At 43.5% G+C, this 26,708-nt stretch overlaps 2 protein-coding genes across 2 annotated transcripts in view; both read right to left on the reverse strand.

The window, feature by feature from the left end:
* atrn (attractin) overlaps positions 1-21,347 on the reverse strand; it is a 117,054-nt gene extending 95,707 nt beyond the window's left edge. The window contains exons 1-5 of the mRNA XM_056392953.1: positions 20,882-21,347; positions 8,312-8,395; positions 5,837-5,950; positions 5,381-5,509; positions 939-1,135 (exon numbers count right to left, since the gene is read on the reverse strand). Of these exons, the coding sequence (XP_056248928.1) occupies positions 939-1,135; positions 5,381-5,509; positions 5,837-5,950; positions 8,312-8,395; positions 20,882-21,120 (763 nt within the window). The 5' untranslated portion in view covers positions 21,121-21,347. The remainder of the gene's footprint in view (positions 1-938; positions 1,136-5,380; positions 5,510-5,836; positions 5,951-8,311; positions 8,396-20,881) is intronic.
* Positions 21,348-22,620: 1,273 nt separating this feature from the next.
* Positions 22,621-26,708, reverse strand: part of eif2ak3 (eukaryotic translation initiation factor 2-alpha kinase 3) — a 32,121-nt gene continuing 28,033 nt past the window's right edge. Inside the window, exons 17-18 of the mRNA XM_056392812.1 lie at positions 26,555-26,617; positions 22,621-25,691 (exon numbers count right to left, since the gene is read on the reverse strand). Coding sequence (XP_056248787.1) covers positions 25,509-25,691; positions 26,555-26,617 — 246 coding nt within the window. The 3' untranslated portion in view covers positions 22,621-25,508. The remainder of the gene's footprint in view (positions 25,692-26,554; positions 26,618-26,708) is intronic.

Consider the following 26,708-nt stretch of genomic DNA (forward strand, 5'->3'; position numbering starts at 1 on the left):
TCTGGAATTAGCCTTCAGCCTCGTCTGGAAACTCTCCGTCACTACTGAATAATAGGGTGGGGTCATCAGGCAGAAGGACGCCAAGAGAAATAATCCTAAAACTAAACATACTATTTCTTTCACTCAATTATATGGTATTTACACACACACTTATATATATATATATATATATATATAGCGTGTATGCAGCGTGTATGTATATATATATATATATATATATATATATATATATACATACACGCTGCGTCTGCGAGCGCTGGGAGCCACTCTTAGGAGGTGGTACTAGGGGAACTTAATCAGATTATTTGACTACTTCAGTTATAAATTAGCCGGATAATCATACTTAATTGACATTTCTTTTCAGTTCACTCCTTCTATATGAATTGGTGCAAAAGTTGTGGGCGACAATTCAGTGGTCTGGAACCAAGCTAATTATATGGTCTCTAGTATTCTGGTTCCTCTCAGCTCTAATCACTTTATGCTCTCTGACTGTGATCCAACAGCTCTGTAACACACACACACACACACACACACACACACAAAAAATAAAAAATCTGAGCAAGAGTTTTTGCATCTAATCTACAGTTTATGACTGAAAGCACCAAAGCTGCTCCACAGAATAGGAAGGAGGCAGAACGGATTTCCACAGATATCCTGTGTTAATAATTTTGGCTGGTAAAAGTGAAGCTTGGCAGCCATATTTATGATTACACACCCCTGGGAGCAGAGCCACTCTTCATTCTGTTCACAGGACACAGACCCAGTAGAAAGCTTATTTTAGTCACTGAGGAGGGTTTGGCATGTGTGGGCCTGTGGAGGCCAACTTGATGACAGCGTGGTTATTGACACCCGGCGCAGTGTATGAGACAATGAGGTGACATCAGCGGCGGCCCAAAGCAACGCTGCTGCTGCTGCTGCTGCAGTGCCTGCCGACCCACCTTGCCATCCGGTGTTACAGATGCACATCTTGTCCTGGCAGCGACCTCGTTCGGGGTGGCCGCAGTCGGCCATGCAGTACGGGACGTCGCAGGCTTCTCCCTTCCAGTTGCCCTCACACTCGCAGTACACCGAGCCATCGGAGACGCCCACGCGACACTCGCCACGGCCTGAGCAGTTGTTGGGACATGTATTCACCCTGGGAGGGAGGAAGGAGGAGGGAAAAAAGTCAGGGAGAAAGATAAAACAAGATTCATCTCTGTGAATAAATCATGATGAACACCTTTCAAACCACAGGGTCGCATCTGCTTTTGTGCAAGGGGCGCCTCAGCTGTCTGCAGGCTTGAAGCTAAAGATATGCAACATTCCCCTTCGCACAGCTGAATGTATTGTCATTGGCACGGCCCCCCTCCCCTCATCAGTTGGTCAAGCACCTGCCTCGACACTTGCCACTCTCCTCAGAGGGCCGTCTGCACTGAAACAGCCCCGAGCCAGAGGCCGAGGTAACTGGCAGCCGTAAAGTCACCAGGGGCGCCGAGGAGCAGATGGTAAACACACACCCGGTCTGCAGTGAAACACCAGTGCTGATGCTCCTCATGTCTTTCAGTGGGTCGTTTCTGTTGTGCATTTATTTTTTCCTCTCAGCACCCAGTTGATAGATTTTGTGCCAACAGTCGCACCTGAGTCACATGAGAACATTCGGGAGCCGCAGTGATTCCGGTGTGACTGCAAACTGGATCTCCCGGTGGCTGGTGCAGTGTGACTTACACCAATGGTGCAGAATTGACAAAAAACAACTAACTCTGCAGCTCTGTCTCCGCTCCAACACTGCACATCATAACCAGGGTTATTGTGCATGAACACTGTTCACATGAGGAAAAAAATTAAAAAAATTGTTTTAAGCAATGCACAAAAACCCACAGCTGGAAAAAATCTTCTCTGAGAACTTGAAAAACAAAAACTAATCTTCTGTGGAAAAACGCTTTGCTTTGTTTTTGTCGTGTTTAACTGGTGCTAGCTTTCAGACTCAAATGATTTATGTCCGTTGGCACGAATATTGCTCCTTTCCTGTTAGTACAAGGAATAGAACATTGATTTCTTCCAGGCTGAATGCAAATAAGCAATACCATGTAGTATGCAAGTGGGACACAGCAGCTGACTCCCAGAATATATACTACACTTGAAAATCAATCAAGAGATTTTTTGACTATACTGCGTTACAAAATGTCCAATGAAAATACTCTGTAAATACTCACTCTGTTCGACCTGTGGAGGGACTTTGTAAGCAAACCCACTTATCTTCATATTTAGTGTTTCACAACAAAACCCATTGTGTGCATCTCTCCGGGGGGAACTGCAACACTCCTTGTTACAATACCGCCACCAGCATTGAATCAGTGAGATAGTGTGAAACCACTCTCCTGGTGTGTGCACACAAGACACAAACACAACATGGGATCCCTCCTAAAGTCATCGCTTCACAGCCTGTGAATAAAGGAAGCGAGAAAAGAAAGAAGGAAAACTGCAAACTGTGCACTAAGCTGTTCCTAAGGTTTCCTCTACACAAGTCAATGTCAAAAAGTTTTGCAAACTCTTAAGAAAACTCTCAGGAAACACATTATTATCCATCAAAGCACGAGAGTGAAGTGAGCTGCTCAAGACAAACATGTTTGTGGAGGAAGACAGACGACACAAAGGAGCCCCTCGTCATTCTTTCATGTTCCTTCAGCAGTCTGATGGTTTGATGTTTTTCAGCTCCTCCACCTTTCCCAGACACCAAAGACCAGGGGCCCGGGGGCTCTCCGCTTTCATCCGACTTTGTTTCTCGGCCCAAACTTCAATCCCATCGCTATGGCGACGGCACAAATGAGTGAGGGGGGAAAAAAAAAAAAAGCAGGGGTCCATTGTGTCCGGCTGCAGATGTTTGGAAAGGACGGGCTCCATTTTGTTTTTTAAGAATACTATTCCTTTTTGTTTTGCCATGTGTCGAAGCAAATCGCTCGGAGAGAAGGAAAACATTTTGTTCTCTTTCTGACTCATGAAGTTCAGTTTGATTTATCCATCTTTGGCTACAGTCTCTCGCACCAATACACTGATATTCAGCAAATTAAAGGAACGCGATTACACTTTTGAGTTAGTGTGGGTCGCTGTCGGTTGTATATTTCTGTGTTTATAGATCTGGAAGCAAGCACAGCTTAAGGGGACAAACTTTTTTTCTTTCTTTTTTTAATGCTGCAATGACGTCCCAACTGGTCTCTGAAAAATTGATATCAAGACAGAGACTAATGGCAGGAGCGAAAGACAACTCACAAGAGAGGACGTCATGCAGGTGCAGAGAGAAGCTGAACATAAATCCTGCGTTCATAAAGCAACAACTGATCAAAGGAGAAGAGGAAGAAGAAGAAGAAGAAGAAGAAGAAAAGAAGAAGAAGAAGAAGAAGAAGAAATCTAAACCAGGAGGAGATAAAAGGTCAATTTAAAAAAACAAAAAACAAGGATAGCCATAAATGTGCAACATTAAATATCTAATTCTGTCATAGCTGCATGTTCCTGCTGCAAACGGCTGTGTGCTTGTTCAGATTGTTCAAGTGTGCTCACAGTAAGCTTCGGTCTCTGATCTGATTTACTGTTTTGCAGCAGTGTTGGATGTTATGAGTCAGTCCGGCAGCTTGTGGCAACTGATTTATATTTTATGTGTTTTTAAGTTTGCTAGCACCACAGTCACCTCACATTACCCCCTCATAAAAATCCTACGCATGTACGGCGGTAGCATCAGTACCAGAATACAGTATATCCACACTAATCTTATCTAAAATCCCTCTGCAGAAGCTGACAGGGGGCTGCTACGTGTCATTACTATGCAGGATGCTGGAGTAGAGGAGTCCATTGCTTGCTTGCGGCTCAAGTAATGACAGTGTGGAATATGTGACTCTGAAATTCAACCACAACTAATGACTTTAAGGAGCCATTTGCAAGTTGTGCTCTTGCTACATAGCCAGCGTTAGCCTCCAACCAACAGCTGCTTATTTTACAAGAGCTTTAGCCTTTGTTGCGTTAACAAGATCGTCCGAGCAGCGCTGCTTCTTCATGGCAAACTGGACGCTACTGTGGAGAGACAGTCCAGGTGGACCAGAGCTAGCTGGTTAGCTAACATGCTAACTTCAGTAGAGGAAAAAGAACTGATGGAAAAGGAAGCAAAACAAGAGTCAAGGTTGACAGACAGATCTTGGCGAGTAAAGGAATAAAGTTTGATGCAGCTGTTAATGCTAACAAATGGTGATGTAGCAAGAGCAAAACTTACAAATAGCTCCTTTAATGTTGACATTTAAATACCACCAAACTTGTAGAATTTAAATATTTTATTTTGAAAAGCCACCTGTTTCGATGTATTTGGGTGAATCCCCTTAAGTGAAATTGCCAATTGGGAAGATCAAGTTTTTCACTAAAAAATAAAATCCTCAGCTTGTTTTTCTTGGATCATGTGACTGACAGAATGTGACCTGATAGAGGTCTGATCGACTCCCTGCAGCCTCGATCTTGGCAGCTCTGATGTTCAAGTTTGAATTTTTCATCAAATAATTTTGGCGTCAAACTTTCACCCATGTGAGTGACTTTTCAGATCTGAAAATCGAAACAGAAGCAACTTGAATATAGACATATAGAGAAGAGTTTCAATCTGAACTTGTGAACCTTGAAAACAGGCCAGTCTTCCCTCCAGCAAAAGGGAAATAAAGTAACTCACTCACACTTTCTTCCATATGGGTGCTCGTGTCAACATCCCTCAAAAGCAGGCAGGTACTGATTATGTTTGGCTGCCTCACCGACACATGCCACGGTATGACCATCAGCGACAGATGATGGCAACGTGATCCAACAAAAACACACACCACAAGCTGCAGCAAATGGAACGGCAGCAGCCCGACACCATCCTCTCCCTGAAGTGCCGTCAACCGGGCCGAGCCAACACACAGGCTGAATCATGCAGAAAAGTGATAGGTTTGTATGCGTCATCTTGTTCCAAGGAAAGGGTGTGAAGTGGGGCCCCTGCACTTTGTTAAATCTCAACAGCCAGTGAAACAGAAATGATTTGCACCGAGGGTCTCATCCCAGGGATCAGTATCAAGGTATTTGTCATTTAGTGCTCGGATACTTTTATCCAGTGACTGACTCCATCATGAATGTATGTGTGGACCCTGAGAGATGCGAAACTCGGAGGCTTGGCGGTCGTACACACTCAGCTGCAGAGGATTAGCAGCAATGTGATGAGAGGAAACTCCCTTCAAAATCAAGCCCAGAGTATCGTTTAAGACAAATGACCCATTTTGTTTTGGAGGATAAAACCTGTAGATGAAATCAACTTCAACTTCTCCAAACGCCTTGCTTTGTGGAGGATGTTTTGATTATGTTTACAAGGTCGATTGCTGTTTGTTGTGTTTTCTCTCACCTGTAGGAAATGTTGAAGCCGGTCAGGTTGTAGGCAGCGTCACTGAAGAAGTGCAGCAGAGCGAAGCCGGACTGAGACACCACCTCTGGAACCGTCTCGTTCCCGTAACGCTCAGGAACGATAAGACCACTGCAATAACATCAGAAACGGCACATTTAAGGCGCTTATTGAAAGTAACATCACAGTCTTTGCTTGTATGTATCATAATTTAATGCTTCAGTAACTGTAAATCAAAGTTCACAGTTAGGGTGGAGTTTTCCCTACAACCCTAAAACACCTTTATTATAATCTGTGTCTCAATTTTGAGTTTTAAAAAAATCAGAGACACCAAAGTTTTGCATTGAAATTTTTGTGAAATTAGAAAAAGCAGAAGCAGATTTCCCCTTTGAGGAAAATCAAATCCACACAGAGACTTGCAGCGAAACCAGCCTTCAGTCAAATCCGACGCGGACATACCTGAAAGCAGCGAGAAGAGGAGCGTAAATGGAGTCTCCATCGTACACGTAGAGGTGGTCCCAGCTGCACTCAGTGGCAAAGTGGTTGAAGGTTAATCTAAGTATAGTGTTGGGCCTGGAGAAAACACACACACACACACACACACAATGATGATGGTTTGATATGACTTTAACACCGACTAAAGCTTATTAAAAGTCCAAACATCAGTCGATTTCCCGCATTCATATACAGGAAACAATGCATTTTTAACAGGGAGTGTAAAGACCGAACATGTGACCCGGTTGATTTGCTTGAAAGTTGGTGAAAACAAACCCACACTTGTAGTTCAAACAGCTCCTGTCATCTGTAATTATTCTTTAACTTCTGTGGTCTAACACTGGGAGTCTTTTTTAACACAGAGGCAACTGGTCCAACTGGGAGAACCCCCAGACAGAAACAAACAAGCCCCGGACACACAAACTCTTCTTTCCCTCAACTTAAAATACAATTTCCAAAGACACAGCTCATTATTTGGGGATATTTGCATGACCCAAGTTGACTTTCCTGCTTAACTTTTTCTTAACTCGTTAACACCAGTTGCTAAGTGGGAAGTATTAAACGTTTCAAATAAAAACCCCACATATCCCTGTTGTTCACATCTGTTCTGACCTCGGCTGGTTGTGGAGAGTTACTGTTTCACCAGCTTAAGTGGCCGATTTCAAAATGCAACACACCCTGTCGCTGCATCGGCTGAATAAATGAGATTTTAAGAACAATAAAAGATGGATAATTAACTAGCTGACACTGCAAAAACTATGGCTACCATTGGTCTGCAGGCGGTTCCCCCACCCTGACTCTATATTTGCATGAAATCACAGAATAAATAGCTGAAGAAAATTAACGGAAACTAGTCAAATATTTAATTTAATATTCTTTTATGAGCACCTGAGTTTTCTAACAGCTGCACTGCAACGTGAAATCCAGCTGTTGAAGCCGACGACTAACTTTTCTACACCTGAACCAGCGGGTTACATTTGCTCCTTTCGCTTCCTCCACCGTGCAAAATGAATGAATTAAGTGTCCGCGGAGAGAGTTTTTACAGCAAAGAGCAGCAGAATTAAAGCAGGAAAAACAAGTTTGTTTCATCGGGATTAGATTGAAGACATTCATGAGATTCTTAAACATGGGTTAGCTCTAAATTTGGTTAAGATTGCAAAATGAAATCATTCAAAAGGAGGAGGGAAGAAAGACAAAGGCCCATTTAGCATGTCTACGATGAGGGCACAAACTATACAGGAAATGTTATGAATAGTCACATTTTTCTCAAAATTTTATTTATGAGAGTGAAGCTGCAGCCCCCCCCCAGCCCCCCCCCCCCTCCCCCCCCCCCCCCCCCCCCCCCCCCTCCTAGTAGACAAACAAACTGAGGAATGGCAGCAGCCCCAAGGTTCGATCAGCGAGGACTTGTGACTGGTAAATAACCATTCAAAACTATGGAATGACTGGAGATGTGATGAAGAAACGTCCTGTTCGAGATCCCTCTGAGGGTGGCGGCAGGACACAGCACGTCAGCCGTGTGGACACAGGTTGCAAATCATGTCACCGCCTATTTGTGGCTGAAGTCACGTCAGGCGAGCGCAGAGGGGCTCACTGCAGAGGAAGCTTACAGTCAATGTACATCTGGGGATTATAAAAAACAACGCCCCGTCTAAAGTTGTCTCGCCATTTTTGATGCACACACACACACACACACACACACACACACACACACACACACACACACACACACACACACACACACACACACACACACACACACACACACGGGGCACGTATCGCTGCATTGACCTGCCAGAGAGACCAGGCTGCAGGTCTGAAGACGCCCCCCCCCCCCCCGCCTGAGTGAGCGCTGGCCAAACGCCCTGAAAATGTAAATGTAATCAAAACGGCGTTGGGTTTTGGAGGAGCTGGCGGCCGGGAGAATTAAGAATCATCGCAGTGAGTCGATACTCCGTGGTGCGCTTATGCTGACTTAAACAATACAGAAGGAGTATTGAATTTCTCACAGTTACTTTGCCATTCATTTTCATCCATCACCCTCCTGGATACTGGTGTGTGTCCCTGGCGCTGGACGGATCCCAGTGAAGGACTGCAGTGTAGACTGTGTATATAATCATCATTATGGGCAGCTTTGAAATATATATTTACAATATTGAGTTGCAGCCTCGGTTTTTCACAGTCCATCGCTCATCTGTCTGAAGGTTTTAAGGAATCCTTCCTTCCTCTTAGTGGCAAAAGCTGATTTAATGTGTGAAACTGAAAAAGAGAGGATGGGTTTCATGTAGTGTGTCTTCAGCCTTTGTTCTGGCTACTGATAAGAGTCCATGCTTTTAGCAGCTGAGATGTTTAACCACCTCAATAATAGCATAATTGTTGAAAAGTCCTGCCCTGATCTGGTGTTTTACCCCCTTGGTGCTGGGTTTGCACTGCACTTACTGTCCCTCGATGAGCCATGTGCACTTGGTCTTGTACTTGTAGTTTCCCGGTCCGTCGGTCAGATACCCGGAGGGCCCCGTCAGCCTGAAAGAAACCAAAGTGGAGAGGAGGAGAGATTCAAGGTTACAAATGAAGATGTCACGATTATTATTCTAAACGAGTTGAAACCATGGAAACTGTGTCGTCTACTCCTCGAGTCTGGGTGCAATGTGCAAGTGCCACATTAAAAAGCAGGAGAAAAACAGGAGCAGGACGCCAAATGGATCTGTACGGAAGTCATCGCTGTAACAGAGAGACGGTTTTTGATCAAACTGTTGACTGAAATAACTTTTTTTAAAAAAAAGGTACAATAATCACTTCTGTATGAATTTATTTCATCTATTTATATTGGCTTTACATATTCCCATCACACGTACTGTAGCAGCATCATTGTGTCAGTCCAATACCTGCAAAACTATAATTATAGCTACATGGCACGAGCATGTTAGCATTAGCACTGTGTGCATGTTAGCTTCAGAGAGCAGCTGCATAGTGTTATGTTTTGTTATACGACACAATAATAAACCGATGTACACATTTAGTCCAGAAATGATTTGTATTGATAAAGAAAATGAATCAGCCACATTCACGAAGGTTTCAGTTTCAGTTTCACAAATATTAGTATCGACTGTTTCTCTGTGTCACGTGACTCCGGCCTCTCACAGAGCTGCAAAGCTGTGACGGACATTTAGACCTTTTTACAGACTTAACATTTATTCAGAAAAATAAAAAACATCAATGATAATAATAATAATGATGATGGATATTTTAAACTACATTTAGCTACCTGTGTATTTTATGTTCATTCCCTTTTTTTACTTTGTGGGCTTTCAAACAGATGTCATCACTTGTTTATGTGACATTTCTCTGATGAATGTCTGTCACCATCTTGATGAGGTCGTTGAATTGTGGGACAATGAGTGTCAAGCACTTAATTGTTTTATCACAGACAGTCTATAAGCACTATATTGTACTATTGTTGCAGATGTTGGAGTGTTGTCGATAAACCTCATAATAAAAATCATCATTAACAGCAGCTTTTAATCGTGATTTACTGTAAATATTCTCGGTCAAAAGGCTCCAGCACCGGAGCGTTGCTTTAAAAACGTCTGTTCAGTGAACTTTTCTACACGGATATCTGTTTCATGTCGTTATCTAGAGCTTTGAAATACAGATTAAAAACATTCAGCTTGCAGTTATAATTTCTGAGAATCTTCTGCAGCGCACAGCCACAGAAATCAGAAATGATTACACACACGACGCTGTTGCACAAGAGCCGGTCAGCGGAGCGGAGAGAGCGCAGGTAAACACGGACTCCTGCCACTTCACCTCAGCACATGCGGTTCTGTGGTTGTGCAGGTGACCAACAGGACGGCTAAAAAGGCCTGGGAATGATTAAACCCTACAGCAAATTATTATCTGGAGTCGACTGTACAGGCGGGCCACAAACACCAGTAAAGTACAGCGTCCGGCCTCTGTTATTGCCTGATCAATTCCAGCCTGATGACACAGCAGCAGAGAGGAGCTGGATCTCACAGGGGACACTTACAGGCGGTCAGAGATTGTATCATTACTGATGTAGGTCTCAGGGTGCAATGACTCTGCTAACACACCCAGTCACAGTCTTGTTCCAAAACAGTCTCTCAGCAAAAGTCTAGGGAGAAAAGCTGCAGAGGAGACACTCCTCCCATGCAGGAGTCGAAGTTAAAGATCTCTGCCTGCTGATGAAAACAACAACAGAAAAGCTTTCACCAAGACACAGATAAAAGCTCGAGCGGCAGATATTTTTGACAAAGTAGTGATTTGTCTCGACTCTTACATGGATGTGTTTTTTTGGGTTTTTTGGGTTTTTTTTAAGTCAAATCATTCCACATCAGAAACAGTCTTTCATGCTTCAATGCCACACAGCATTTCAGAAGTTGTTTCAGGGCGAGATCCCTTGTTGTGAATCGAACAGATACGTTTTTATTTGCATCTAGGCAACAAGTGGGACGGGACTTTGTGTTATTGAAAACTTCAGACTGCTCCCAGAGCTGCCAAGGTGCAGGCCAACAGCCCCAGCTGTGTGGGCTGGGAGGCTCAACGTCCAAGGCCGAGGGTGTTGTTAAGTTAACAACAACTTTACGGGCCAAACATATGACACTATATTGCAACTATGCTCTTGTGCTATCTCTGCAACTTGTGGAGGGACGTGTTTATCACACAGCGAGTATATCAGCAAATGAAGCCGGGCCGAGCGAACCACTCCTGCTCACTGACAAACCTCACACCGAGCCTGGCTGAGCGACGCTGGCTCACTGTTTGCACTTAAAAGTGTTTTGAGAGAGTGGATACACGCAGCTCTTTTCATGTGGCAGGTCTCAGCGGCCGGCTAACGAGCACGCTAACGCTGTAATTACAGATCTCTCAGTTGCTAATACACCAAGGGCCTGCTGGGACTCTCAGCTCTCCCAGCTAGCAGACAAACAGAGCTCTCTCTCAGAGGGCGAGAGGCTGAACCCGACAGGCCACCGCCCCCCTGAACCAGAACTCACACTGCTGCATGTACTGAGCATACTCTACCACTACTGCTGCTATTACACAAATATCCCTCCGACTAACCAGAGAAATGATTCAAATACAGTCACATACTATGCTGCAATTTACAGTTTTTGTTAGCGTTGGTACTTAAAGAACATTTAAATTGCACGTTCACCCACTTTATGTGTAAACAGACCCCAGGGAGAGCACTTCATGTATGTTGCTACCTATAGGGTCAGAAGATATAGAACAGACATCCTAAAACACGGCTTAACGAAACCACAACTTCCTGCACGTCATCTGTAATGTGACCATGAAGAGTTATGTAGGGACAGAAACACAGGAACAGATCTGCAACCAGAAGTAAAACTGTTCCCTGCTGCATAAAATTAGAGGAAACACTGACAGATCCGGGTGTGACTTTTACTGATTAGATTAGATCTTGTTGCGTCACATTAAATACCACATCGTGTTTCAAATTTATCATGCATTCGGTAATTTCGGTAATTTAACATTTAGTAATTTGATTTAGTGAGGGCTCCAGACTAAACTTTTCCACCGGTAGCACTGGTGCTACCAACACGAGCACATGACTTGGTCGCACTGTGAACAGAGGTTCCTCTTTACGGGCCGTTTTGAACTTGATGACCATTTCACTCTCCTCCATGGAGCGATGCGCCATCAAACCACTGAAAAGAGGTGGGGGTGGGGGGGGCCCCGGTGTCTGGGTACCTGCAGGGTTGTGTTTCTTCCAACTTTTCCACATTAAAATGTCTAAAAATGACTGTATTTGATGAAGCTTTTTCTGCAGGTCCTTAATGGCGGCTTTTAGCAGACTCTCTCGACGTATTTCACGTCTGGATTAACGCCCTCTGCAGCTGTGACGCCCAGCGAGGTCTGGCTCACCCGCTCCTCCTGGCTCCGACCCTGGATGGCATGACATTTTGTCACTTTCAGCACGGTGACAAACAGATGGAGCTGGTCCTCAGACACTGAAGGGCCAGATGCGGCGCTTTCTTCTGGGCTCCGGTTGTCCTCGTGGTCCTTTCTCTCCTCCGGACACGCTCCCTCAACCCGACCTCGACCCCTCATACCCTCAGCCTGCACAAAACCTATTTCTCACCTTCAGGTCATTTTCTACTTTGTATTTTAACCATTTATTAAAGAAGCAATAGAAACAAAGGTTAGCTGCGATCTGGGCTCGCAGCCCTTCCCTGACGTCCTGTGTCCGTCCAGCGGCGTTGGTGAAACACTGAAGTCGAATGTGAAACCGCTTTATCATTTATTCAAGACCGACTCTGAAGGAATCCGAACCGGGAGAAGCTGACAGCAATGGCGGTGAAGACAACTCCTCCCATGATCCCACACTATTTCAGCATAGCAGTCCCCCTCGTACTGTTACCACGGTTACTGTTATAAGATCCCCATTAGCTTTTGGATTGCAGCAGCTATTCTTCCTGGCTCTGTGTTAGCCATGGTCTCTCCTCACCTGCACCTGCAGCCTCGTCATCAGTGGTTGTTGTGTTGGGACCTCTCGTTTGCCCCTCCCTCTCCACCAGGCTCGCTCAGCATGCACACATGCACTGATGATGAAAGTGCAGGCGGGGAGAGGCCGACAGAGCCAGTGGAGATGACAAAGTCCCACTTTCAGCCGCAATGGTCAAACGCAGTGCCCGAGTCAGCCGACTGATCATCATGGACTCGCACAAATGTGACCACAAGAAATTTTAATCTCTCTCCACTCGCTCAGAAAAAGGCCACATGTGCGACAACTTTGGTTCTGGAGGCCGGACTCGTCTTTTGCAATGATCAAGGATCAACAACAGTAATAACGAGTGACTGCCACAGAGCTGAAGGCGGCCTGTAATCAGCACAACAAATCATCTACCAGCACAGACGGTTAAGATGCAGAAGTTGCTTTGAACAAAGAGCCAACAGAAATGTTCAGTTCTGCTTTTTTCCTTTTTTTGGACACAGTTTAGGCCATAAAGTGAATTTTTATGCAAAGCAAAAGTCAAAGCACAGTCTATTGACATATCATGCCCCTGGCAGATATATTATGGTCATTTACAACCATAAGGCAGTAAAAAAATCTTATTAACTGCTCCCCTCAGGGTTTTTTATTATGATGAAGCATCCAGGGGGAATTTTAAGGGACGAAATCTGTAGCTGAAACATATCGGGACCAAAGTGGCAACTGAACTGAACCAAAGCTCTTGCAAAACAAGACAAAACAACCCAGTCTCCGTTAACTAATCACAAACCATTTTACAAAGATTTCCATGATTCATTATCAATTCTAATCTACTGATCATTTGGCAAGCAAGGACTGTTTAAAATTTGAGAAATGCCTGCTTTTGAAACTAGTTTATTTTTACATCAGAGAAAATTATTGGAAAGCAACGTTTTCTTCAGTTTGTTTCCGCCATCGCTGCGTTTACAGGACGAGAGGTTAGAATATGACCTCTGATCAGCGCTGCGTCTGGGCAGAACGGACGCTACAGTGACTCGCTATCGGAAAGCAGTCAGACGAGACGGGGCTAGCTGGTTAGCATGCTAACTTCAGTAGAAAAAATGTTAGAAATAGAAGCAAGCAAGTTAAAAGTGGCATCGCTTTGCTGCCGAACTAACGTTTCTTCCAGACTGGTAAGTAAACAGCCGTTAATGCTAACGTTAGCTTATGTAGCGATGGCACAAACTTGAATATAGCGCCTTCAAAGTTGGTCAATAAATCTGTAAACATAGGGTGTGTCCCTTCAAGGGTCAATGGTGCTGTAAAGCAAATGATCTGACACAACATTACGGTCCTTTGACCCCTGTGTAGCACTGCAGCACAAATGTCTGCGAGTATGTCCCACAACGCTTTTGAAAACAACAACTGTCACGTTCAACAGAAGCCCTCAAAAAATACCACCAGATAAAGAATAAGCCAGCAGCTGCTTGTACTCCCCGTTATTAGAGCTGCATTGACCCTCACAATCGCAATAATGTTCAACAGCCGCTCCTTCTCATGCAAAACAGAATCCCAGCGGCAGAGCCAAGCGGTCTGCGAACGGGAACGTGGTGGAGCAGCAACAGCAGCACGAGAGCAGAGCAAACACCATGCCTCATTCAGAGGCGACGGCGGTGCTGCTCAGTGGCAGAGGCTGGAGGGTAAAAGAGCATGCTCAGACTGAATGTAAATGCCACCCCCCACCCCGCAGACTGTCTGGGTAGACGTGCAAAAAGCTGCTGAGATGAAATTTTAAATCAGTTATGGAATATTCTGGGGGGAAAATTACACCTTTATTGTTTGTCTCCCTATGCAGCTCAGTAATGTGATAGTTTCACATGATTTTGCAGCAACCAGCATAAAAGAAATGTATCTCGATATTAAAATAATTTGCTGGGAATACAGTCATTTGTTTTTATAGCATATTACCCAGCGTGATGCATGATATTTAGCACGATGAATACAGGTATCCTGGGGGGTGAAGATCCACCAGATGCTGTAATCAACAATAAACATGCCATCCTCTCTTGTTAATGTTGCCGTGCCGACACATTCGAGAGATATATTGAGATTAAATGATAAAAAGTAACTCAGCAGCCGCCGTGGAGGAGAGTCGAGACGCAACGTCGCCTGCAGGCAACAAATCAAGAAAGGCGATGCAGCCAAAATACGCTCATGAAGCTATAAGTCAGTCAATAAATATTTCATAAATTATTAGCAGTGGCCATCTTGCCAGTTGCTGTGCTTTCCCACCTCAGTGTGTCTCTTGCGTGAGTTACGGCTGCACCGAGATCAGGGATTTTATGTACAAACTTTTTTCAGGCTGAGAACCTGTGCGATTCACCTCAGCTGCAAAAAAACTACATTCTGTCCTTTAATATTGAGCGTGACAGACGGGGCGAGTACAGTTTACTGATGCCACCTTACAAGACTCCTCAGGTAGCTCACTGCCATTTTCATTTCAAGAGCTTTTTCTGTACAGCTGTAAGCAAATCCACCTCGTCTCCCGGCACCTGAGGAAAAGGGGATGGAACAAATTTCTGTGCCTCTGCATCAGTAAGCTGAAAAACAAAACAAAAAGAAGAAATCAGTGGTAACGCTGTGGGGACCATTAGTCTCTGCAGAGGGCAGGCAGGCAGCTCTCGCTCAGTGGGACCTTTAGTAAAGCGAGGTCAGCCTTCAAACAGGTCCCAGACAGCGCCCGGGGGATGGATACGGACTAATACGCTGAGCAGACGACAACAAAGCAGAGAGCTGTGAAACTGAAACTGTAAAAAGACCAAAACCATGTTAATGTCAGACCAGGACAAACGCACCAGCGTGCGTCTGCGCGTGTGTTCTTGTTTAGGATTTAATGAGTAATTTCTGTGGGTCAAGAATTTACCCTCTGGTCTGGACTCAAGATATTGATTGATTTGATTATAATTCTTTAATTATGAATTCATCATTTATCCAGCAGATGTGAGGATCAGCTGCTCTTCCCTTGTTAATGGACAATCTCCAAATTTTAACTTTATGTGGGACAAAACAAACAATTTGGAAAAGTGACCTTAGACTCTGGGAACTTGGAACATAATCAATGGATTCATTGATAAATGACAATAATGATTAGTTGCAGAGATGAGAACAGAGAGCCCTAGTCATCTTTTCTGCAGAACTGATGACTAATAAACCCCAGTGTGAAAATGTCTGATGTTGCAAGACCAAAATGTTACCCACAATACATTGCTGGTAATGTGCAATATAAGGTCAGGAAACTCATTTAGGTCTACAGGGAGAAAAGAGTTGTTGAGTTGTTTTTGTTTTAAACCAGCCGTGATGACAGGTTGTCTGACTCAGTGGACGGGCATGATGGGAAAAGTTTACACTGCTCTGATGATGATGTTTATTTCACAACCTGATCCAGACGCTTCAAAATATAGATGCAAACATTCTGCATGTGTCATTAAACACGAGCAGGACACTTCATTAGCTGGCACAGAGTTGCACATTAATTGCATTAGAAATCGGGGGGAGTCAAGAGGCTTACGTTGGCTTTAAGTGGCGGGAACAAGGCGTTTGTTCACCACCTCCGTCCCACTGCAAAAAGAAAACTGGCTCCTCATAAAAATAAATAAAAAACGAAACAAATTCATCTCAGCGAACGCTCCATCTCATACCAATAAAAAAATTCAGTCGCATGTCTTAGAGACTCTTTGTGCCAAGAAGCATAAAGTCGGCTTTTGTAGAAATTATCTGATCAGAGGGAGAGTGAGTATCAGATACTGTTCAGCCTCATGGCAACACTCACCAACATCAACAGTTACAGGCTACAAGATAAAGTAAACCAGACAATATTTGTTTTTCAGAAATTTTTTTTTATAAATGCCACTTTTACGGTTGTTGGGTTTCCTGAGCTTCAACAATACAACCCAGCAGACTGTGCAGTTCAGCAGCTCTGGTTTTACAGCAGCAGGAGCAGTTTTCCCCAGACGGACATATCCGGAGAAAACTGGACCGTTAACAGGAAGGTGTTGCACACGATACAGGGACCGGAGGAAACGCAGGTCTCGTTTACCTGTAGTGATATCTGTCCATACAGGTAGCTTTTTGTTTTTTTTTTCCTGTGCTCAGGTTTTGACTAAACATGGAGGAATTACATTAAACTGTGTAGCAGGGAGTTTAACACACAAGACCAAAAGCTGCAGCATCCCTGGTTTGAAACCTGTTACATGTAATTCTTCATCTCTCCCACTCTCAGCTCTCTAAGAAAATAAAATGCCTCCAAACAACCTCCAAAGACAAAAGATTGCATTAAACCATTCACCTTCAAGCTCTCTCTCTCTATAAACAGTAAAAAAGTTCACAATGAGGTCTCTGCATTGTCCGCAGCAACAGACAAACTGTGTTCGTCTTCTAAATGTCATTTTTCAATTCTGTAAAAACACACAAACAAGGCTCCGATAAAATTGGGACGAAGGAGGAATCTCAAAGACGGACAGCTCTCAGACGCTGGCAGATAAACCCAGAGCTATCTGCGCGGCTGGACATCACTGGAGGCCGGAAGCAAAATCTGCTTTTTGTTTGTTTGTTTGTTTGAAGTTTGGGTGAACTGGCCCTTTAGAAACAGAGACAATACGGTTTTGGTTTTGTGAAGATACAGCGTTTTGTCTGATGTAAATGACGAACATCACTTTAATCATTTTAACATGTGATGATGATATTCATTACACACAGCAGGAAAACACTCATTAATATTGAGCCCAGCCCTAATGAGATCTACACGCTGAGACTCATGGGAAATAGTTACACACTACACAAGTTCAAAGTACCCTCAGATCAAAAAGAAGATCTCAAGTTTTTGGGTTTTTTTTCCTCCATAGAGCAACAACAAAACGTGTTTTTGTCGCCCCCTCCTTCATGTTGATTTTGGCCCTCATGGCGAGTCGGGACTCCATCTTGGCACGACCCTGCCACAGAAAGCTGCTTTTACCAGAACTCAGCCAGCCTTGTATGGCAGCATTGTCTGTATGCTAAACACGGCCTCAGACCACAGGCTCCCCCTGGAAAACTATCAGCCCTTTGACCGGGCTAACAAAACAACACAACACTGATTCCCGGCAAATCTGGGATCACAGAGCAGCAAGTTTACCATTCCATTTAACGATAATTAGCCTGGCGGGGTGAGGTAGCCACAGCATCGCTGATACAACGCCGTGCACTGCAGACACAGACGTTCGAGCTGATAAACATTACACTGCGAGTCCTGCTGTGTTATTAGTGAAGTTCAGGGTCAGACTATCACTCCTCCAGCAGACAACCTGCACCACCACCTCTCTGACAGCACTGACGGGGGGGGGGGCGCGAACCCATCCACCTCACCACGGCTAAAATAGAAACAGACAATTAAATGCTGGGTTTTAAAAAAAGGAGTGTGGAAGAGGAGACAGCCCCCTTTTATACACACACACACACACACACACACACACACACACAGCACTACGTGAAGATGACCCCTCGTTACGCCGCCTACATTTTATTCATGTACAACACTGTGAGCTGTTGAGTCTAAGATGCAACAGCTAACTGTGCTAATGGATGCTGGCAGTATTCTGGTCCAGAGGATGAAAATATGGTTGTATGTCAGAATAAATGAGCACATTCAGCTCAGGCTTGAGGACGTTGACCTTGTCCAAAGGTATTTTCACATTTAAAATCGACATGGAAATGAGTTATTAGGAACATCTCCATCTGCGGTAAAAATAACAAGCCCCCCCTTTTTGTGTTCGGACATTTAAAAAGAGCCAAGTAACTAGTAACTGCTATAAAAGTCTAACTAATACTCAATGTGCATGTGCTTAAAATATAGTTCCATAGCTGCAAGTACTTTCATTATCAATTCATTGGTCCATTTTTTCTCTTTTTAAATCAGTGATTAATTGTTAATATTACAAAATGTCAAAACAATATGAACAAAAAAAAAAGGTGATTTTCCTTTTCCACAGGCCAAGGTGATGTTTTCTTTGTCCGACTGACAATCCAAGCAGACTAATGTTCAATTTACAGAAGTATAAAGGACAGAAAAGACACACACACACACACACACACAAAGCTAGGATCAACCTGCCAACAATTATTTTTTAATAAATTATTTGTAAAAGAAAAAAAAAAAGAAAAGCCATTTGTAAGAACTATTTTCTAATGTGAGGATTTTCTCGTCTCACACGGTTATAAAACCAAATCCCTTCAGGTTCACAAGTGTTTTAAATCTTCACTCCACTCCTGGGAACTTGTGAAATGCATTTGTCCTTATTTTCTGACAACTAATCAGAAAAATAATTAGGTAAAGAAGCCTTTAAGCTCCACTCCACTTGACCCCAAGACTTTCATGCTAACAACTGAGCCTCCACGTTACCCAGGATGCAGCTGGTGGCCAGCAATGATTTCCCACAGAGATAGACTGCTACAATCGACGCTTGAGAGCAACGGCCTCCCGGTTTTTCTTTTTCGCCACAACCAAGACGAGCCATTTCATCCTCGGAGCACTCAGCCCTGCCAATCTGAAACATTAGAAGCTCAGCAGCCTTTCAGATACGCTCAGCAATCAGCGTGTGCTAATGTGCAAAGTAGTCCCAGCTTCCCTTTTCCTGACCACGACTGATTTCTGAGGATGTATAAACGCCACAGGCCCGACTCAGGCAGGATGAGGATGGCACCGGGCTGAGAGAGCACGACACCCGGTATCGAATTTAAAAATTAAGAAGAAGAAGAAGAAAAAGAAGGACAAAACACCCTGGATCTTCTACAAAAAAGGCCTGTCTACTGGGCACACCCTGATGGACACGTTTGCTAGCTCATCACACAGCTGGAACAAGATCAGCTCGCCAACAAGCAAAAAAAAAAGGAAAGGAAAAGTAGAAGTGTAACATTACTACATGAGCTCAAATTGAGACTTAATACAGGTAAAATGAATTTGGGACAAAGTTGTTGTTGTGTGTGTTATCTTGGCAGGATCTGCAGAGGAGCACAAGCCTATAAAATCCGGCCAATAGTGTCATCATCATTGATTTTGTCTAAATGAAGTGTCATCAGGCAATGGAGGGCAATTTTCTCCACCAGAACATCAGAGCGGAATATAAACTCAAGCAAATGAGAAGTGACACTCTTAATGGGCTCGGAGAAGAAACGATGTGCGGCACCGACTGTCCGAATATTCGTATTGACGTTCAACACTTTTCTTTTTTTTTTAATTCGCCATCACACAGTTTGTAGTGTCACCCATCCCTTTGTTTAAATTAGGGTGAGTCGACACGGAGAGCAAACACAGATGTGGTCAGGGACGGGGCGAGTGAAGGCGGATGTGTTATTGGTCTTATCAGGTGATCGCCTCCCCCCCCCCCACCTCCACTCACCTACATGGCTCAGCTGTGAAAACAGGCCGCTTTCAACATGAGCACACACACAAACTTTTTTTTTTTTTTTTCTCCATACTTTGACCCTGAGCTGCTGCTGTCCAGTTAGTGAGTAACAGCTTTCTGCTACCAAACCCTTCGCTTCACAACTAGCATGACACAGTATTTCAAAAACAGTCCTGTGAGGCCAGACAGCACAGAACAGTCCTACAGAACAACAACAACAACAACAACAACAAAACAGCCAGTTTGGACTGCACCTTCATCAACACCCCCTGCTGAGACCACCTGGTTGCTGATGGGGGACGCTGCCAACTCATCCTCCTCACAAACACAACCACAGACATCACCATGTGTTCTGGCAATTAGAAATAAATATCCTTGCTGGGATCTGAGTGGTTGAACTGTGGATAAATACCAAACTGATTAGCTGATTAATTAGTTACTCAGCTGATACAAAAAATAAATAAATATTTTGATGATTATTTAGTGAGAAAAGACAAAAAAAAAATCTCTGGTTGCAGCTTCTCAAAAGTGGTTTTTACGTCATTTATTTTTACTTTCTTGGCCTCTGGGAAAATGCAGTGGGAACTCTTTCCTTCCTCTTTTCTTGCACCGTTTTTATCATCAAATCATTTGATGAAGAAAAAAAAAGGAAGTGCCAGAGTATAAATAAAGAAAACCATCCTTAGTTACAGCCCTACTGTGAATAATTATAGTCAAGTATAACAATGGAGCAGTACTGATGTGCACATTTGGGTAAGGGAATGATAAGATGGTGACACGGTGGAGATTATGAAGTACTGAGGCCCCAACTGTAAGCCTTTTGGATAATCATTCAGATCACATACTTGCACTATTCAGCATCTTTACAAACATGCACTGCATCTGAACCAGGACAGCTGTGCCCTTGTGGTGACGGCGGTGGCAATAGTAGTAGTAGTAGACCCGGTATCTGCCTCAGGTGTGCACCGCTCGGGCGCCTCCTCGCATGCTACCTGGCCTCTGAGTTGGTACAGATTTGGCACAATGCAAAGCACACGTAGGCGTCACACACAACCTATCTCAGTGATAAAATAAAAAAAATTAAAGAGAAGCCGCTTTATTCTGCCCGTGTGTTCACCGTACCTGAATCGCCCTCCGCAGTGCTGGCATTGGTCCCCAACCCAGCCGGGGAAGCACACACAGTTGCCCGTAGCGGTGTTGCACTGGCCGTTCATACACGGCTTGTCGCATTCCTTCGCCTCGGTGACGCCGGGCAGCCCGGAGAGCAGCCCGACGACCGAGAGCAGGAGCGCGGTCGACAGCATCAGCAGGCTCCGGCCCCGGCCAGAGCCCGAGCAGGCCCGCCGCGTCGCCCCGTACATTCTCTCACAAAAGATGGCTGCTTTCAGACAGACGCTCCGCTGCTTCGGAGGCAAGAGACCCGGCGAGCTGCCCCGCTGCTGTGGTTTCCGCCTCTCCGCCTAAAGGTAAGGTTTCCCCGGAGGTTTGGTTTAGTGTCTTCGTTGAGGCTGGTATTTGCTGGTTACTTGGTTTACATCTTTCCAGTGGTTCTGTTTCCCAGCGCCGCACCAAGCCGCATATTGACATCCAGAAGTGACGTTATGGTAACGGAAATGCGCAACCGGGAGAAGGGGGGGGGGGGGGGGGGGGGGGGGTGAAGCGCTCAGGGTTTTAAACTTTTATTTTGAAAACAGAGGGCAGAAACCCCGCCCCTTTATTTAAGGTAACATGTCAGCCTCTTCTACATGATATTTTCCCCATACATTGGTTTCTTTCCATTGGGCTATTTTGTTATTCTGAAAACCCATTTTTATATCAAGAAAGTTTAAATTATTATTTCATTAAGCATTAAAACTACATATCCCATGCTCCTATTTATGTAAAACTCGGGAGCAGTTGTTTTTGAATTCTAACAAAAATAATAACTGTGAAATTGTTGACCTTAAACAAAGTAGCTGCAGAAATAATAGTAATTTAAGGTTCACTTAACAGCTTTTTCTGGAGCTTAAAATGAATAAAGTATAAAGTAAAATAAATAAATACATAAAGCTTCTGTTTTGCTTTCTCTAAAAATATATAAAGCAAATAGTAAATAGTGACCTTTCTTTACATTATACACATTTCTTTACATATATACACAATTAATTAATTAGTCCTCTGCTCAGGTGTGTACAGACTATGTTTGATTGACATGTACTGAGGCGACTTCAATCCGAGCAGAGATCAAATCATCCAGAGAAACTGAAAACACCTGTGTGTGTTTGTGTGTGTGCAGTGCCTTTAATAAATGTACTGTACTTCCACTGAATGTCACATAAAAAAAAAATACTATATTTCCACATTATAGTGACATAACATGTGCATGTGTCAAAATGCAATATGGGAATTTTTGCAATAGTTCATGGTATTATGAAATAATACTGTACTGTTCCTTTAAGGTCTATTGATGCATCTACTACCACTGCGACTTTCTAGTGGGCTGTGATATAAATGTAATTCTTCTAGGTTATTGCTGTTTATCATTTTGATTATTCCATCATTGATTACGTATTATTTTGTTTCTTTCCTGATTCAATATCAGTGTCAGATATTTACAAAAATCAAACAAACACATGATTCAGTGTGTTCTGTGTATGTGTATTAATTATTATACGTGTGTTGTGTGCAAAGTAATGCAGCTATCTCATACACCAAACCAATGATGATTACTCACAGTAACGTTGTTTAATTGGAGAAACACTCCTGTGTTTCTGAATGTCTTTGGTGGTTGGCCTAATGATGATCAGGTGATGAAATATCAGTGACTGAACCGCCCAACACTCACTCCCACAGACTGCACACCAAGGACACAAAACTGTACAAACGGTATAGAACAGTTTATTAAATTTAGACTTGTAAGAAGTCATCATATTCCAATGCGCTCCATCGCATGAAGCGCATTCATAATAACACCAACCCAAAAAAGGATTGATCACGGCATTAAAACATAAATAAAGCAAATAAACATATTTACAATTCACCATGGACGGAGAATGGGTTTGTGCACGAGAACACAGAACTACATGTCCAGACAGAGGCATCAGAGATTGAGAAGAGGGAATCTGATTTTTCACTTGAACCTCAGGAAGAAAAAGTACCCAGACTGCAGGAGTGGAAGGAGGATGAGCACAATTTAAACAAAAGCAACAAAAACCTACTGTTATAACGACATTTTCTTGGTTTGAGTGAAAAGAACAAAATCTCTAGAACCCCCCGATAATACACTATTGTCAGTAATGCTGCTTTTAGTTTAACGGTATATGATTACAAGATATTTACTACAGTAGGTGATTTAAGTTTCCTACTGTACAAAGTCTTCATATCACAACTGACTCAGGATTTGATTTCTAGAAGACAAAAGGACAAAAAAAGGAAGTTTTCTAAATCCTTTTAGCTTATTTCACAGGAGAGAAGAATTTACCCTGAATCCATTATTGAATTCATTTGAAATATCAAACATTAATTTTACAAAAAGGTGTCACATTGTCAAGAAAGGACTTATCAGAACATACTGTCCTTCATATAAAGCTGTTGAATTTGCAGCATGAGTTTTCACCCCCCCCCCCCTTTAATCTCTCCTGTTCCCTCCTTTTTCATAGTGGGAGTACAGTCCCGTTTTAAACACAGAAGAGAGAATTGATAAAATTACAACAAGAATGAGTCATTTTCAGTGGGCTGAGTGGATGGATGAAACGAACATCAGTTTGACTTCCTGTATCAGACACAGTCAAAGACTTTACAGTAATCAAAAAACCCTGCAGAATAATCAAAAACTTTGCTTATTTAAAATTAAAAAAAAAAGAAAAAGAAAAAGAGAGAAGATCCTTAGAAAAGTACAATCATTGAAAGCACATTACAATTAGCAGTTTGAGTGTGTGTAGTTACAAACAGGTCATGTACTCTCCCAGCACTTCTTATGTACATAAAACAATGCTTATGAGGATCATATGACCAACATCAGGTCCGGGTCCCCCACTAGTCAGTCTAGACTAGACGGGGGTAAAACAGTATCACCTTCTTCACTAAATGCTATTTCTCCTGCATCACGGGGAGAGCTGCAGACCTCAGTACTGAGTGCTTCACCAGGAACACCAGCTGGATGGGGCTGGAGCACAGTAGCACAATTGCAAAAAGAAAAAGAAAATGTGAGGTGAGGTGAGTTATCAATTACAGAAAAGTACACTTAACTGACTTTCAAATGGCACTCTGGTCCTGCGGGTTCTCCTCTGGTGCTCAAAGCAGGGCAACCCCCACCCCCCCCCTCCACTTGGTACCCCAGATATGTGAAAACACTGAGAATAATTTCAAACAGCTATTAGAAGTGACCAACATCATCTGTCTCTGGAGGTCACACTGTAACATTCAGCTATCCGTTAATGGCAGGGATCGTCTCCTCTCTTCCCCCTCCAACAGTATATCACACTATCTTACAGGTGTCTCATGAAAAAGCCATTTACAAGCAATGGCGCCTTACAATATGTACAGGATTGATCAAATGTATCTTCTGAATTAACAAAGAAAAAGGGTATAAACAGGTTTTTCCCTTCAATTATGTACAGAGAGCAAAGAGGAGGTGCTGGAAAAATGATTGAGCACCTCCGAATCGTTGTGTAAATTTACACACAGAAAAACTGTGTCCAAGTACTGGCTTTAAGATAACAAACTCACACTCAACCCTTCACTTTCCTATCAGATACATGCAAAAAAGACATGAGCCCGAGGCTCAGCATTCATCCAGAGGGGGCCGCTGGCCCCTTTCTAAAGGCAAATCATATCTGGATTCATAAACTCTTCTCTACGCAATACATCACCTTCTCTCATAAAAAAAACACATAGGAAAAAAGATGGTCTTTTTTGGTCTCCCAAATCAGGCATATTGGGTGTCAGAACACCAGTTAGTGCTCATACCAGTGATCAGTATTAGTCACTAGTAGATAGGATGATCAAGCATCAAAGGCCCCTTTGGAGTGTCCTCTTGGTTTTCATACCTGAGGTGTAGCGTGAGTGAGTGAACACTGGCTGAATGTTGAGAGCAAGCAGCGTGTTGTGACCAGACCAGAATCAAATCATATCTACAACAGCTCTTAGCACGTCTGTCAATTATCTCCGAGTACCAGATGATGTTTGCCATGACAAGAGTGGAGAGAGGAGACTGCCAGTTGTTTCAGACGATCACAAGTACCGTAAATATTTCAAATTCAATTAGGTATAATATTTAGTGATAACAGCTTAGTCTCCGCTGAGCTGACTGACGGCAGTAAACACCGCCCATCTGGTACTCCGAGACACTCAAAAAATAAAAAAACACTAAGAATTATTTGTAAGTACCACTTGAGCCAAGTCTGGTCGTGAACATTACAGAACAGCTGTCGCTTTTAAAATATTCTTTATTCTTTACTTTAAATATTCACACTTGTAAGTGTGATTAAAATTGATTGGGAATTTTGGGCAGCATAATGTGTGCGAATATGTAACGGCATGTGTATTCTCCAAGATCGGTCACTGTGCAGGACTTTGTCTTGCTGCTCTAAAGCCACTGAGATAACTTCCCACACATTCGTTGTACTTGGCTTCTAAAGTGATTCTGTCTGAGGCAGTGTGTGACGGGGGCTGAGGTGTTTCTCTTGGGCAGCAGACCAGCAGGGGAATGACAGGGAAATGGGGGGGGAGGGGGTTTGGGACAGGGGTTATATATTGCGTCACGGGATCTTCAGTTAGTCGATGTCTGGCGCGAGGGGCGGCCCATGGACGAGGCGCTGTAGGTGCGGGAGCGCTGCCTCACGGCCAGTCGGCAGGGCAGCTCCAGCTCCTGGAAGAGGGGAGTCCCTGTGATCTCAGCTGCCTCAGGACGCTCGCCGGGGCTCGGCGACAGCATGCTGCGCACCATGCTCAGCTACACGCAGAGAGAAAACATACAGCACAATGAGCTCTTTGTCAGCAGTCATGCCATAGCTGAAATTTACATCCATTAGTTTAACTTATTTGCCCTCCTTAAGGTTCATGTAACACAACAGCACCAGTGATAAGTGTAAACATAAAAACTAAACTAATTTGCACCCTCAACTCATAAAACACCAAGCAACAGACGCACGCATGCACACACAGATGGTTTACATAAACACACAGAGGCACGTCATCCCCTGCACACCCACACAACATACAGGACATCCCAAAATACAACAGCATACAGCTAGTGAAGTGGGATACAGGGATAGCAGGGAGAGGGTATTTTCCAGTGTTGGAGAATCACAGATTACGTGATGGGATTATGTTAATCTCATTACAAAGTAAACAGGTAAACAAGGTAATGTAACCAACCCAACACCGGCGGCGACTTTTTAAAACGTGATAATAATTTAATTCTAACAGGATAATGGAGGCAAATTATACCAACAAATCATGTTGATAAAACTGTCTGAGGTAAGAATGAAGCTGTTTACAATTCTACGTGTTAAAATTGTGATATTTGCATACTTTACTTTATATTGCGTTGATTCAGGAGCAAAATAATCCGAATACACCTCCTAATTGGATTAATTCAGCAGGTTTAACTCACCAAGGGGATTATGTTGGTGACTGGACATTTAAATCTGTGACACACTACAATATGAGAGTGAACTCTCCCAGCTCTGCATGTGTCCCACTTTGTTCATTTCCTACAGCTTGTTCTCAGCCACTAACAAAAACAGTTTTCTTGTCTCGGTCCAGAAGTAGTTTGTGTTTGTGACCACTAGGTGGCAGCAGCGGGCCACTCACCTCCTGAACATTGTTTTTGGAGAAAACCTCTGGGAAGCGCAGCGCCCTCACCTCTGTCAGCGTCTGGGAAAAAAAAAGAAGAAGATGTAAACACCTGTGAGCTGTGCTAACGGCTAATCAGGCCCTTTGTTGCCGAGACAAAGACTTCCTGTTC

The sequence above is a fragment of the Seriola aureovittata genome, chromosome 13, assembly GCF_021018895.1.
Source record: "Seriola aureovittata isolate HTS-2021-v1 ecotype China chromosome 13, ASM2101889v1, whole genome shotgun sequence".
NCBI lineage: Eukaryota > Metazoa > Chordata > Actinopteri > Carangiformes > Carangidae > Seriola > Seriola aureovittata.